Below are 16,347 nucleotides of genomic sequence, written 5' to 3'. Positions count from 1 at the left end.
GACATAATGCATAGAAAGTGGTTACCACAACTACCGTCACACAGTGTGTGCTTACGAGGTATTACTGACTTTATCAGTGGCAGTAGTTTAAGTACTACATGCCAGTGTTATCTAAATGCAAGGCTATAATAGAGCAGTATTATTAGTTAAATGGAAGGAGCGTAGTAAACATTTTGTTCGGTTCTCTTATTTTACTTATTTAACTGTAACGTGTTTAGCATTGTGAAACAAAAATAATTTTAGTATCTATTTTGTTTCATAGCTTTAACATTTACAGGCCTTATCAAAGACGTGTCAAATACCTTGTGTTTTGTAAAAGACATTTTTGATACAGACTTATCAAGGTTATTTTATATTTTGAATAAATCCTACTATGTTTTTTTTTCTTTATCTTGCTAGCTTCTATCTGCTTTGTTTGAAAGATGTAGTTGACGTTTATGGGCATTGTAATTAATCTTAAGGTTTTTCAAATAGTCATATGGTGCTTTCAAGGTACAGTGAGGCCCTGAACCATGTCTAAGTCAAGAAAATATATTCAAATTTAAAAGGGAGCGACAGTGTGATACTTTATGGGTTGAAATTTGTGGAGGAAAATAGGATTCAGAACTTGTCAATGATTCTGTAATCCATGTCATAAATAAGATGTAGATTTAAGTCATGTATCTTAGAAGAATTAGCAGGAAATGTAAGGTACTCTTTTTGTGCTGTTTCAAATTAGATTTTTCTTTGTTCCCTTGAGAAGCTAGATTGAACAATAGAATATTCTGAAAGAGAATTGCTGAATACCAAGGCCACGTTTTTGAAAAGTATAAGAAGAATAGAGACCTATGCTTGGCATTTTGAATCAATTAACAGTGAAATCCTTCCATACTATTCAGAATAGAGGCCCCCAAGTCAAGGCTGACTTCTCCAGCATTCACTGCTTCTAACAGGCTTAGCCTTGCACATTTATAAAAGACTTTTTGTTTTGTCTTGTTTTGTTTTGTTTTGCAGAACACAACAATTTAACAAAGCTAAAAATCTCCATTTCTTAAAAGTGGATATAAAATGAAGACTAACTTTACTCTTCATGCAGCCATAAGACACTTAATTCTAAATTCGGTAGTAATTGGCACTAGGTTCAAGGCTAGATCATCATTGACCAATTAGTCTTCACAGGGAAAAAAAAAAAGTAAACCACTCATGTACTTCTAAGATCTGTTCAAGCAAGAAATTAAAGAGTTGTGTGAATGCAAAACAGTATTAGTTGGGGGGGAGCAGTGAGTAAAAGGCCATGAGTGAATATAATGTAGGTTAAATAACATAATACAGTGTATAATTGAAAATAAGAAATGTGGGGGCATCCCGCGTGGCTCAAGGGTTTAGCGCTGCCTTTGGTCCAGGGTGTGATCCTGGAGACCTGGGATCGAGTCCCACGTCGGGCTCCCTGCATGGAGCCTGCTTCTCCCTCTGCCTGTGTCTATGCCTCTCTCTCTCTCTCTTCTCTGTCTCTCATGAATAAATAAATAAAATCTTTAAAAAAAGAGAAAATAAGAAATGCAATATAATTTTAAATATTGCTAAAGAATCTATAGAAGAGTTATTATCTGTGTTCCTAAGTATATCTGTCTAAATAAAAGGATGAAGTTATGTGGCCAAGAAATATTCCAAGATTCCAAGTTTTTTTAAATAATTTATTCTGAAGTTCCTATATGAAACATCTTTTTGCTACCAATTTATATCATTATTCTGCTATTAAATAAAATTCTTTGAATTTTGATTTCTTTCTGTAGACATTCAAGTAAAGATTGTGACTTCCATAAAACTAATTGCTTTCAGCATTCTTTGTAATATACAATGACAAATGGAAACAAAGTCTGTTTAATTTTAGTGAGTTGGAATGCCACAATTACTTTTTGAGTGTCAAGTCTTTATAAGAACAAACAGAACAATACATTTTCATATTCATATTAAACAGTGATGTTTGTTGAAGGTAATTTTCGGAGGTATTTGGGCTCCTTTTATTTTTTTCATCAACATAGATTATGTTTTATATCTTTTCAGTACCATGGTATTAGGGAAATAGAAGAGACTAAAAATACTGGTTGAGGACAGGAAGGCACTAGCATAACCACATAAACACTTGGTAAACAAAACCAAAAAAAAAAAACAAAAAAACAAAAAAACTATTGGTAACTTACCTTTTCTAATATACCAGGCTTTCTACCTACTTGTAGCCAGAAGAATTACTTAAAAACATCTTCCTAATAAAGCCTACTTAGGAATTTAAATAAGAGAGAGAGAAAAAAAATGTGTAGGTAATTATAATGGAAGTCACAGGGGAAGCAAATAAATTCAGGAAATGACATAAACTTTTTAGCATGGCTAATATTGTGCATTAGTTTCACTCTTCTATCATCTGCCGATTACCCGGTTATTTCAGTATTGTTTATCTTGAGTTATGCTAATAGCATAGAAATGGAGAGATATGAGACACCGTAGTGATTTTGGAGAAGCCATTTAATTTTACAAGGACAAGCAGATAAAAGTCTGTTCATTTTAGGAAACCAAAATAAGGCATGTTTATTAGTCAAATGGAATACATAGAGTGGATCAGAAAAATATAACCAAATAGCCAAGAAGGATTTAAAATAGCATTCATACTTTTTGATTTGATTTGCTTTGATGCTTTACATATTTTCCTTTACATTTTTCACTTGTTCAGTGTTGTTGGAGAAAAAAAATCATAGTTGAGCAATTATTTTTCTTTGTAGTTTTTTGGTGTTTTAAGGAATTTGAACAGTATAGTTGAATGAATGTCTCTTTGGAGTTTTCTGATTACAGACTTTACTAACTTTGCACTCCCATGACAAATTCTTTGATTTTCATTTCTTTGGACATTTAAGTTAATGACCAATAGAATAATGATTACACTAAGGAAATCTGTATAAACATACGAGGGTAAATGGAAGCATCTATATCCTTAATCTAAGATTAAGCCTTACACATGTGGTAGGTATACAGTACCATTTCTTTCATTTGAATGAAACTTATCAGTTCAAACGCCAATTATACAGAATCTTCATGTACTTGGCTCATTTGCAGGTGAACAAATTTTGAGAAAAACGTTTTGAAATCTCCTTCAGTAATGTCTTATCTCAAAAGGTATTTTCAGATACATAAACTGCAAACTTTAAGACCTATCACAATAATAAGAATATTTCAAAGCTTGACGTTTTCCCCCAAGTACCTAAAAGTATATTCCACAGTGTATCAAAGCATGATACTTAGTAGTTGTTACCAAACAAAACTGAGAAAACAGTTAGCAGCCTTGAAAACAAATAAAACTTTATTAAAAATAATTAGATATCAATTGTTGCTTAATGTGAATTAAAGAGTGACGGAAATTGAAGAGATAACCGGAATAGATTGGCAATTAATGAAGTATATCTAGATCATAAATAAACATGATTATTTGTTCAGTACAATAATAGTGTAAAATTCATGAATGTTTAAAGAAAAGTACAATGTTCCTCTTTTCTGTGATGTTTTGTATATAACTATAAATATTCATGAATAGTGAGTATTTGTTCAGGTTATCTATGTGAATATAAATTTTTATATAACGGGCCACTTAATGTTCATTGGATCATGCTTTTGAATATAAATTCACTAGTATCTCAGATGCACTATGGATCTGACCCAGCTCATGAATATTCACACCCACAACTCATCTTTCTGCAAGTAATCACATCCATAAAGATGGAAATCTTGTTAGTTCTCAATAATGAGAGATGCATTAGGATGCCCGTCCCAGAACAATTCCACAATACCCTTGCTTTCATTTTTTTGGTAAACAATCAACTTTAAAATATAAACACATATGCTGGGCATCTTTCTTGATAGAAGCTCTAGTTTCTTTTACCTTTATAAAATATTAGGCGCATTTTTTTAAATTTTTATTTATTTATTTATTTATGATAGTCACAGAGAGAGAGAGAGAGAGAGAGAGAGAGGCAGAGACACAGGCAGAGGGAGAAGCAGGCTCCATGCACCGGGAGCCCGATGTGGGATTCGATCCTGGGTCTCCAGGATCGCGCCCTGGGCCAAAGGCGGGCGCCAAACCGCTGCGCCACCCAGGGATCCCTATTAGGCGCATTTTAACTGTGACTGCATGTGCTTCCTATACTTGCTGTGGTCCCTGAAAAGAGTAGGAATTAAGCTGTATCTCCAAGTCCTTATCCCAAACTCATTTCCACTGTTTAGGCTTGACCATACATTCTCAAGAGCACAGTGGTCCAATCTCCTCATCTGCTCAGGGCATGGTACATACTTTACATATAAAGGGGGCGTGGAGATGTGAGATGATGTATGACAGCTTTTTATGTAAAGGGAAAATAATATTCTAAGCTGACTAAATGTTTAATATGTTAGAAATAAGATGCTATGATCATGGAGGCCCATAATTATAAATTATATGCTAAATTCCACATTATGGGCAGCCCCGGTGGCTCAGCGGTTTAGCGCTGCCTGCAGCCTGGGGTGTGATCCTGGAGTCCCAGGATCGAGTCCCACATCAGGCTCCCTGCATGGAGCCTGCTTCTCCCTCTGCCTGTGTCTCTGCTTCCCTCTCTCCTCTCTGTGTATTCTCATGAATAAATAAATAAAATCTTTATTTTTTTTTTATTTATTTTTTTATTTATTTAAAGATATTATTTATTTATTTAAAGATATTATTTATTTATTCATGAGACACACACACACACACACACACACACACACACACACAGAGGCAGAGGGAGAAGCAGGATCCATGCAGGTACCTCGATGTGGGACTCGATCCTGGGACCCCAGGATCACTCCCTGGGCCAAAGGCAGGTGCTAAACTGCTGAGCCACCCACCCAGGCATCCTCAGCATATGTTTTTAATACCTTTCCAAATTCAGTCAGTAGTTACAAGTAAGAATCAAAATCAATGACCTTGCCCTTAATAGCATCATTCTCTAATATTTAATTGAACTAACCAGAGAAAAAGAACTATTGCTGGTAAAGATAGTAGTAAAGCATCAGCTCCTTCTAATTTCTAACACTGGTATTGTCAAGCCTCTGAATAAATTTTTTCTCTGTCAAAATGTATGCATTTGTTGTTGTGTAAACACAGTTAATAAACTATGTAAAATGACAAATACATACTTTTTCCCCCCAATTCTATTAACAGACCAAATTATGTTAGTAGTTTACAGAGATTCGTCAATAGTTGAAAGAAGTGTGGCCATCCAACAGTGTCCTCAGATGTTCTGTAGATTTCTTTGGAGCTGCTTCAAGGGGAAGTATGCCTCCTGCCCCTTCTCCACCGGGAGAGCTGCTATTGCCTGTTTTATGTATCACAGTGGTTCTCAAAGGAAGCAGTTTTGTTTGTATTCTGACAATGTTTGGAAAAATATTGCTTATCACAGCTGGGGGGGTTGGTACTGGTATCTAGTGGGTAGAGGCGATAGATGCTGCTAAACATTCTACAATGCACAAAATAGCTCCCATAACAAAGACTTACCTAGCCCAAAATGTCAATATGGCCTCCATCATATAAAAATTTGTTTGGAGAAATAATTCCATGTCTAAACTTATTGACAACCACCAGATTAGAGTACTTTTAGAGCTAAAGTGATGAAAAAGTATAATATTCTACAAATAAATGAAGACAGATTCAATTAGTAATTATAAATTTGAATTTTTCTTTTTTCTATAGCAACAATTGTGTTAAATGAACTCAACTGGACAAGTGCCTTAGATGAAGTTTTCAAAAAAAATCGAGAGGAAGATCCTTCATTGTTGTGGCAGGTGTTTGGCAGTGCCACAGGCCTAGCCCGATATTATCCAGGTAAGTGCTCACTGACTCAGTGAGTATCAAATAAAATTGTAAGTACCAGGCTTAATATTTCTTTTATTTTTTAATAATTAGCTAATATCCATTAGCTTCTCCTGTATTGTGAGAAAAAACTATCACACTACTTTGATAAGGAAAGAATATCCTTTCTTACGTGGTTTTCTATGTACCCAAGTCACTTTAAACTAAAAGACCTCGGGAGCAGCCGGCACTGTTGGCATCTGGAATCAGGCCAGGCTATAGTGATGCTGTGAGCAGGTGTCTGTGTTACCTGGAACAGGGGATTTCATGAATCCTAAAACAATTCTGAGATTAGGGTCCATCTGCTCAACAAGGACAGAGTGCTGAATCACACTGGAGAATGGAATAGAATCTTTTAGAAGCTAATTGAAATATTTCTCCAGATATCAAGTCTGTGTTCTAAGAAAAGTGTTGATGCTTTGCTTTAATCAGTGAATGTGGATTTGTTAAAATGAGTATGACAGGAAATAAAATAAAATTTCAGAGAAAATAGAGCTTCCATAATTATCAGGTTGGATTAATTTTGAGGGCATTTTAGTGATGATATATATTCAGTGAAGAGCAATATATTTTACACATTAAAATGAATAAACCCTTATGCAATATCCTTCATTCTTATAAAGGAGGTTAAGGAGAAATAAATCAATAACAAAACTTTATGACTGGTATAGATCCTGAGAACTTGTTGAAAAGACTAAAAGAAACGTCTGCCGATATTTTTAACCTCATCTTTTATAATGAACTGTAGCAAATCCTTGTGCTTGAGTATTGTGGGATACAAGCTAGGTAATTTGGCTTTGAACAATTGCAATATATAGAAGAATTCTTCTTATGACTTGAGTTTTCTAAATATCTTCTACAAATAGAATTATTCATAATAAAAAGTCAAAACAGTGAAAATGGGGTGAAATAGAAATAAGCTAATATCTAGCTTTGTATGACAAAATGAATAATAGTATGTAGGCATCATCAGCCTGATTGGCCCTTAGATTAGGTAGTCATTCCGCATGGATGCAAATCCACATGGTGAGATCAGTGACAGTTATTTCTTTTTGTAGAAACTCAATGGGCTAGTCAAGGCCTACTTCATTTTTCTTTGTTGAAAACAATCATGAGTTAATAAAATAATGTTAGTATCTGGGATCCCTGTAGCGCAGCAGTTTGGCGCCTGCCTTTGGCCCAGGGCGCAATCCTAGAGACCCGGGATTGAATCCCACGTCAGGCTTCTGGTGCATGGAGCCTGCTTCTCCCTCTGCCTATGTCTCTGCCTGTGTGTGTGTGTGTGTGTGTGTGTGTGTGTGTGTGTGTGACTATCATAAATAAATAAATAAATAAATTTAAAAAAATAATGTTAGTATCTATGTAATATTATCATATAGGTTGCTACAGGAGTAGAATTTTCTACTTACAGAAATACGGTTCAGTATAATACAACCCTTCCAAATATTCTTGAGTTATTTACTAATATATTAAAAGTCCTGTATGAGGAGATTGAAAATTTTAATATATAAGTCCTATTAAAAAATGCACCACTACTCATGAACATAATAAACCTCATATAATAATCCTTAAAGTTATGTCAGGTCTTACAAAACATTTTTAAGTATCATTTTGGAACATAGTAATTAGATACATGATGACCCATTCAGTAAATCACACGTTATAAGAATACATTTATCAATAACTTATAGCATTATATAATTGTAAAGTTTGTTAAAATGTATTGCCTCTTTACAAATTCCACATATGAGTAATTGATGGAAAGGTGGAAAAGATGAGAGAAAATTAGTGTAATAATGAAAAACCAAGAGCCAGTACCAGAGGGAAATTGATGATGCTGAGGGGGAAAAAATGGTTCTGAGAAATAGGGGAATGGAGGGAAGACTGCATAAGAAAGAAGAGCGAGAACATGAGGTCAAGAGAGGAAGGAAAGATGGGTTGAGTTATGAGCAGTTTTCAAAGATGGCTCTTTTTACAAGCAGCGCTCACTTTTAACCTTACTGATTATTTTCTATATTCTTTCATTTTGGATGCTAATCAAGGATAATGGCTTTGATTTAATGGCTTTAATTTTTTTTTCTTAACTTTCTTCATATATTTTTAAGTGTGCTGACATTTGTCCACTTTATCTTGGAAAAGATGTTTATTTTTTTAATCTGTTTTAACTGAAGTTCGATTTGCCAACATACAGTATAACACCCAGTGCTCATCCTGTCAAGTGCCCCCCCAGTGCCCATCACCCAGTCACCCCATCCCACCGCCCACCTCCCCTTCCACTACCCCTTATTCATTTCCCAGAGTTAGGGAGTCTCTCATGGTTTGTCTCCCTCTCTGATATTTCCCACTCAGTTCCCCTCCTTTCCCCTATAATCCCTTTCACTATTTCTTAATATTCCCCGTATGAGTGAAACCATATGATTGTCCTTCTCCGACTGACTTACTTCACTGAGCATAATACCCTCCAGTTCCATCCACATCGAAGCAAATGGTGGGGATTCGTCCTTTCTGAGGGCTGAGAAATATTCCACTGTTTATATAGACCACATCTTCTTTAATTTGAAAAGATATTTGAATGTTTAATTTAGCTGAATCCTTGTGATTCCCCCCCCCCCCCCCGCCAATATTAGCTATGGAAGCAACCCTTGGCTTTCTTGTAGTACTTAGTTTTTGAGCAAAGGTGTGCCAGACAAGTTGGTTCATTGAATGACTGATGGCTGGAATTCATTTACCTATTAGAGGAGGTTATTTAAAATGGGTGTCTTGTATGCTACAAAACACACTTGACTTTACTGAGACTTTGGTGATCTCTTCCTAAGGTCTTTTTATTTCATTTTGGTTTTTACTAACCTTTTGGTATACAAGGGCCATACATGATAGGTACAACTTGAGTTTGGAGATAATCTACCTTTTGATACCATCACTATATAATCAGTACTATAAACCTATCCATCTTTAGAAGTTTCTTACCACCATCTTATCTATTATTATATTTCTTTGTGATAGGAGGGTTAGCAAATTTCTTTTTTTTTTTAATTTTTATTTATTTATGATAGAGAGAGAGAGACAGAGGCAGAGACACAGGCAGAGGGAGAAGCAGGCTCCATGCACAGGGAGCCTGACGTGGGATTCGATCCCGGGTCTCCAGGATCACGCCCTGGGCCAAAGGCAGGCGCTAAACCGCTGCGCCACCCAGGGATCCCTGGTTAGCAAATTTCTAAGCATATAATATGGTATTTGTAACTATAGGCATTATGTTGTTCAGAAGATCTCTAGGATTTATTCTTCTTCGATAACTGGAACTGTGACCCTCTAATACCTCCCCATTTCCCACCACTACTCTACTTTTATGACTTTACTCTTTTAGATTCCTCATGTAAGTGGTGTCCTGAATTATTTATCTTTATGTATCTGGCTTATTTCACTTAGTGTGAAGTTCTCCATGTTCATACATGTTGTCACAAATGGCCGAAGATTCTCCTTTTTTCTTTTTTTAAGGACTGTTCTTTTTATATTAATAACAAAATAGAACCAAGTCTCTTTCTCAAAGATTTTAAGACAATATTATAATTTAAAAGTAAGTCACCATATTTCTGTTGATGCTGACATGTTTTTAACACATTTAACACTTTTTTCAAGCTTAAAGCCTTTTTTTTTTTTTCAAGTAAAGTGATTTTTAAAAATGTCTCAGTAAGCCATACTTTTTTCTCTTACCATTTTCATACAGGCCAGGATAATGTAGGGTGGCTCATGTCTAATAAGCATCTGTTAAAGTAAAGGTCAAAAATAGTCTTTAATATTGTTAATTACCTTGCTATGAATGGAAATAAAACATGTTACTTTTACTTAATTGAATTTTTATATAATAAGATTTGTACCTCAGGCTTAGATCTTTCTAGTAGCTATGAGAAACTGGTTGGATTTTCTAAATTGTCTCAGTCTTAATCATCAAATCTGGAAAAAAATACAATAACTCTTCTGTTTATTCCCTAAAGGTTGTTAACGATGAGATTACAAACTGTAAAGTACTTTGGAAATAGAAAACAGTAGGCATTTTTACCAGAGTGACTATCAGAATAATTTTGCCTAAATTCATCTTTCTCTTCATGTGAGAAATTGAAGAACATAATTGAGATTACAGTCAGTTGACCAGGAAACTGAAATAGCCATCTGTTTACAACTCTGTCCACATTTTTAATAAATAATATCCACCAGTTAACACCACGTGGTTGAGGTGGTCGGAAGAGGAGGGTTTTAGCCTCTGACCTTGGTTAAGGCACTTCTCAAGAGGGTTTCTGAGTAAAATAAAAGTTGCGCAGATAAGTAAGAATGTCACACAAACAACAATGAATTTTTTAATGTAGGTATACAATATTGAGGAAATACACTAAAAACATATCTTACCTTTATGAAAATTCAAATTTAAGTGAATGTCCTATTTTTTTAAAAGACTTTATTTATTTATTCTTGAATGCCAGAGAGAGGCAGAGACACAGGCAGAGGGAGAAGCAGGCTCCCTGCAGGGAGCCCAATGTGGGACTCGATCCCGGGACTCCGGGATCATGCCCTGAGTCGAAGGCAGACGTTCAACCACCAAGCCACCCAGAGATCCCCATTTATCCCATTATTTAAATGACATGGAGGAACTACTAGAAGTTTCTAGAGCTGATATAGTATGAAGACACCTCTGCAGAGCTGGTTCTGAAAAGCAGTTTGGTCAGTAGTCAGTGGCTTTTTGACCTCTGACATCCGTCCTTGGACCAGACTTCAGTGAACTGCCTGCTTTTGGTTGGTGTGGATAGATATAAACTGGAAAAAGGATTCTGTAGGTCTTTTTTCTTCTCTTCCTTCTGCTTTGGCTCTTCCACCCCCTCCCTTCCTCCTTTTTCAGCTTCCAACTTAGACGGGGGGCATAGGCTGTGTGATAAGGGAAGGGACCAATATATTGGGCGGAGGATGGTTGTGATGCTTGTGACAACTGCCCTCTGCGTAGTGTGTACCTCGGCTAAGTGGGGCTACATCTGTGAGCCCATTTCTTCCCCAGTAACTTGGGATGAGAGAAGATGATTTCCAGTGCGGACACCAACATACAACATTATCTACTTCAGTGTTTAGGGTTTAGCCTTTGCTGGGCCCACAGTCCTTGTTTCCTGGGACACGAAGTCCCCCAGGCAGCGTGCTGGCCGACAAGGCAGTGTAATGTAGGAGTGCTTGCTTTTGAAGCTCTTAATGGATTTGGATAAATGAACTTTAAAGCTATTAAACTGCACTCCAGAGCTGTCCGCTTTGTGAATTCTTACCCATCATACGAACAGAGGTTCACATTATTCCTTTACCTGTTAGCATCTCCTGCAATTGTTTTAATTCCTGCTGTAATTGGGATCATAATTAGGAATTAGTGGCTCATGGAAATGCCAGTGGAGGCAGTATTTACTCTTTTTTAGATCATTAGTTGTACTTGAAAAAGAAAGAAGGGATCCCTGGGTGGCGCAGCGGTTTGGCGCCTGCCTTTGGCCCAGGACGCGATCCTGGAGGCCCGGGATCGAGTCCCGCGTCGGGCTCCCAGTGCATGGAGCCTGCTTCTCCCTCTGCCTGTGTCTCTGCCTCTCTCTCTCTCTCTGTGACTATCATAAATAAATAAAAAAATAAAAAAAAAATGAAAAAGAAAGAAAAGGGCAGCCCTGGTGGCTCAAGGGGTTAGCGCCACCTTCAGTCCAGGGCGTGACCCTGGAGACTCGGGATCGAGTCCCACGTCGGGCTCCCTGCATGGAGCCTGCTTCTCCCTTTGCCTGGGTCTCTGTCTCTCTCTCTCTCTTTGTGTCTCATGAATAAATAAAATCTTTAAAGAAAAAGAAAGAAAAGTGTAATATCTACTTCATTTTCATATGACATTTTCCTTTTTTTTTAAGATTATATATATTTATTTATTTGAGAGAGAGGGGTGGGGGGGTAGTGTCCGAGATAGCGAGCGAGCACAAGCAGGGAGGAGGGGAGAAGCAGGCCCCCCGCTGAGGGGAGCTGAGCTCCATCCCAGGACCCCGGGGTCAGGACCTGAGCCGAAGGCAGACCCTTAACTGGCCCAGCCACCCAGGCGCCCCCATTTGACATTTTCTTAATGTCTCTATTAAGCAATTGTTCTTTCTCTGCCCTTCTTCATTTGTTCATTTCAAAACCACCGGATCACAATAAAGTGACCTATTACTTGTTGAGTTAGTGTGAAGTACACCTCTGGGAGGCAATGCTGTGTTGTTATATCTGCTAAGATTTTGCTGTAATAAAATGCAAAAGAACCTGTGTACGAAGTATATTAAACGACCTATTATTTCTGTATGGTTGGTCAGCTGTTCTTGAGTTGTTTAGTACTTTTTAAAAAATAGCTCAAAAATGCTTTAAACGTCAAATAGCACATGACCGGGTGTAGTCCAAAGAATACGTTTTTTTTTTCTTCTTGATTATTTATGAAGGCAGCGCTTGCGTTAGATTTCTAGCCAATTTGAAGAAAATAGAATAGTGTTTGAGCCTCGGCATTAATGATATTTCTACAGGTAACTGTTTTCAGTGATGAACTATCTTTTTAAAAATTCCTAAATTCTTTTTTTTACTTAGATATTTGTGAATGGATGCAAGGTTTAACTATAAATGTATTATATTTACAGATCTCTGTATGAACAGACTTGAAATGGAAATGATGACATCATCACTTTTTTGTGCTAATAATTATTAAAATCCAGTGTACCGGTTATGGATACTACCAATTACAAAAACGATTTGATTTCAACACTATGGAAGTTTGTTTCTGACCTACGTCAGAGTATCACGCGGGGGTGCAGACGAGCTGATAGGGACGCTACCCCAGACGGGGTCCACACGCCTGCTTTCTCTTGTCATCTGAGCGTGGCCTCTGCCGCAGGCCCACCGCTGCTGCTTGTGCTCCTTCTTAAGGCACCAAGAACTGTTTTCTCCCCCTTGCTCAGAATACTTGCTGGAAGTCACATAAAACCTTCCCTCTTGTGGGACATTGGCCAGTATTCAGTGTTGTCATCAGCACAGTTACGTTCAGGAGGGCAATGTGCGCAGCTAAAGAGCAGACGCTGTACGAGGAAGGGGAGAAGAGATTCCAGGGGACAGAAACATCTTGGACTTGGTTACTCTGTGCACATGTGTGTTTTATTTTTCATTTTTAAAAAACTTTTTAAAAGATTTTATTTATTTGTTAGAAAGAGAGAGGGAAAGAGAGAGTGAGCAGCAGACTCCCTGCTGAGCAGGGAGCCCAAGCAGGGCTCAATCCCAGGATCCTGGGGTCACAGGCTGAGCCAAAGGCAGATGCTCAAAGACTGAGACAGCCACCCCGGGCATGAGTGTTTCGTATTTTTTTTTAAGATTTTATTTACTTATTCATGAGACAGAGGGAGCCCAATGCAGGACTCGATCCCAGGACCCTGGGACCATGACCTGAGCTGATGACGGATGCGTCACTGGCACCAGTACATGTGTGTTTCAAAAGACCAAATTGTGGGACATCTGGGTGGCTCAGCAGTTGAGTGTCTGCCTTTGGCTCAGGTTGTGACCCCAGGGTCCCAGGATGGAGTCCTGAATCAGGCTCCCAGCAGGGAGCCTGCTTCTCCCTCTGCCTATGTCTCTGCCTCTCCTCTCTCTCTCTCTCTCTCTCTCTCTCTGTCTCTCATGAATAAAAAAAATCTTTTTTAAAAAAATAAAAGACCAGATTGTCCGATCTGCAGGAAATTTTAATCTACTTAGGGAGTCAAAATTTAATAGATCCTGAAATGTAGATTCCAATACAGATCATTGAATGGTCAAGTGTCAGATAAATTAGACAATACATTTGCTATAGGAGTTTTGAAAAAGACAAGGTGATTATAGACCGGAGTTATGGACTAGGGTACGAACTATGGACTGACAAATCAAGTTGAAGGAGAAAAAGCCAAAGCCCAATTAGGAGGAAGAAAGGCAGGAAGTGAGGAGCAGGGAGATGAGCAAGTAGCGTGAGAGGCTAGTAAGTCCCGTTAATCTCGTAGTTTGTTACAGGGGAGGAGTGCTGTCAAATCAAAAGGTTCATTAACAGCAAGTTAGGCAGCCTCAAATGTCAGAATTGTTTGGGATTTAATGTGTTGGAAAACACCAGGACATTCTGAGCAGTGGAACGCTATAGCTAAAAGTAGCTAGAAGAGTGTTTATTCTGATGGGAAGGAGAAACCGAGATCCTTGAGAAACCTAGTGATCAGATGCAGGATTTTAAAGATCTGAACAAGGAACCATATAGGAACTTAAAAAGGAGAATCTTTGTATAGGAAAAAAAATGAAGACATTAGAGACCTTACAAAAAAAGAAACATTGATAAACTTCCATATTACATACAAAATGATTAGCAGTGTAGTGTTAGCCAACACCTCCATCAGCTCGCATAACTGCCATTTCTTTTTTGTGTTGAGAACATTTACAATGTGGTTTCTTAGCGACTTACAAGTAGATATTATAATATTATTAACCATAATCATCTTGCTGTACATTAGTTCCCCACAAATTCTTCATCTTGTAACTGGAAGTTTGTGCTTCTCCCACCCATGCCTCCCCGGCCAGCCCCTAGCAACCATCCCTCTCCTCTCTGTGTCCAAGAGACTTTGGCTTCTTTAGATTCTACATGTAAGAGAAATCAGATAGTATTTATCTTTCTCTCTCTGACTTTTTTCATCTAGCGTCATGCCCTCACATAAGTGTATCAAGTTAGCACATTTTTATATCTGAATTATATCTCAATAAAAAAGATTAAATAAATGAATTTAGTGACAGACATAGATGTAAGGGTGACTTAACTTTTAGTTTGAGTGGAGTGAGAATGTTGGCTTTGTTTGCTGAAAATACCAGAAGTACTTTTATTTGGGGAATAAAGTGGTGAGTTTGATTTAGAACAGTGATTTTATATATATATAATTATATATATATACACACACACACACACACACACACACATGCATATACACACACATGTAAGGACAAAATATATCTTGAAATTCTCAATTGATCCTAATTTATGGAGACGACTCATTTTTGTTGTCTTTTGTATAACTCCTCTTACCAGAAGCTGTCTTATTTTTCACACATAAGGGTGGTTGTCATTGTTACTCCCTTTGCAATCAACTCTGGATCCAGTTATGCTTAAATTGATCAAGTGATTTATTTATTTTTGACAGGAAAGAGTAGTTAAAAAGGATGTTAATATGAAGCTGGAAGCTGCTTGTAATGGATGGTAGATAACACTATGCATAAAGCTTGAGAATAAGTATTGCTAAAAAGCTGCAGTTCCTTTTAACTTCAAAAAGATATCTCCCAGAATTCTGTTCTTTCTTTTATACATCGCTAAATTTCTATACCATATGCCATCCATTTTTTAAAATATTTTATTTATTCATGAGAGACACAGAGAGAGAGGCAGAGACACAGGCAGAGGGAGAAGGAGGCTCCCCTCAGAGAGCCCAATGTGGGACTTGATCCCAGGACCCCGGGATCATGCCCTGGGCTGAAGGCAGACAGACACTCAACCGCTGAGCCACCCAGGCGTCCTGCCATCCATTTTTATATACATAGAAACATCTTTGCTATGTAATTCATTTTCATGTTCACTATATGTTAAGAAAAATTAGACTCTTTAAAAAATCAGATGTCTCTAAGCACTTCTGTTAAGTACACCAAATAAAAAAAAAAAGAAACATGTTATTATCGACATTATTTAAGACTTATTGACTTAGATAGAACAAGAGGCAACTTGTTCTTGTAGAATCATAATTTTTGTTTTTATGAATATATCAATATTATCTCATTGGATTTGTTTACTTACAAACATGGGCAATTTTTTGTCAGAGTTCACATTTTTCTCTATGTAGCATATATCTGAAATTATTCTCCAGTAGATATTCGTCTTTATAAACTTGGGTTTTCGAGCTTATTTCTGAGCCACAGCTAGTAACTACTTAGGGGCCATCTAAGTGATTAAGGTGTTGTGTACTGTTTACTTTATTGAATATTCCAGTTAACACACAACTTGTGTGATATCTGCTGCTCCTGCTGACAAACAGCCCTCTTTGTTAAGTGAAAACGTTTTACGTAGGTTATCTGGCATCGGTAGAATTACCAGCGAATCACTTTGTAATAAGTGCTTTTATTCTGAAAACTAGTGATTCGTCCTGGGCTCTGATACGTTGTATCTGCATGCGAGTTAGTGCTGCTTATTTATCTGTAAGTTAGAGAAATGTCTGGACATACTGCATGGTGGCAGCAAAGGCACTCTCAAGCCAAAACAGTGATATCATCTGAACATCAAGTCTCATCACTCAGTCACTAAGTTAAAATCCCAAAACAATTTCATTAATTGAATCAATATTATCAAGTGTGGGTTGGAAGGGGGGAAAATGGGAAGAAAAGCAAACATCCTGTTTCTAAGGAAGGCAAGA

The 16,347-nt window shown here is 37.3% G+C and overlaps 1 protein-coding gene across 7 annotated transcripts in view; it reads left to right on the top strand.

The window, feature by feature from the left end:
* The window catches only part of CACNA2D1 (calcium voltage-gated channel auxiliary subunit alpha2delta 1), a 476,566-nt gene that overhangs the window by 332,447 nt on the left and 127,772 nt on the right, over positions 1 to 16,347 (top strand). For all 7 annotated transcript variants that reach the window (XM_055300850.1, XM_055300848.1, XM_055300849.1 and 4 more), the window contains exon 7: positions 5,726 to 5,857. In XM_055300850.1, coding sequence (XP_055156825.1) covers positions 5,726 to 5,857 — 132 coding nt within the window. The remainder of the gene's footprint in view (positions 1 to 5,725; positions 5,858 to 16,347) is intronic.

This window comes from Nyctereutes procyonoides, unplaced genomic scaffold, assembly GCF_905146905.1.
Source record: "Nyctereutes procyonoides isolate TBG_1078 unplaced genomic scaffold, NYPRO_anot_genome, whole genome shotgun sequence".
Taxonomy (NCBI): domain Eukaryota; kingdom Metazoa; phylum Chordata; class Mammalia; order Carnivora; family Canidae; genus Nyctereutes; species Nyctereutes procyonoides.
Note: the sequence above shows the minus strand (reverse complement) of the source record. Positions and strands in the feature narration are given on the sequence as shown.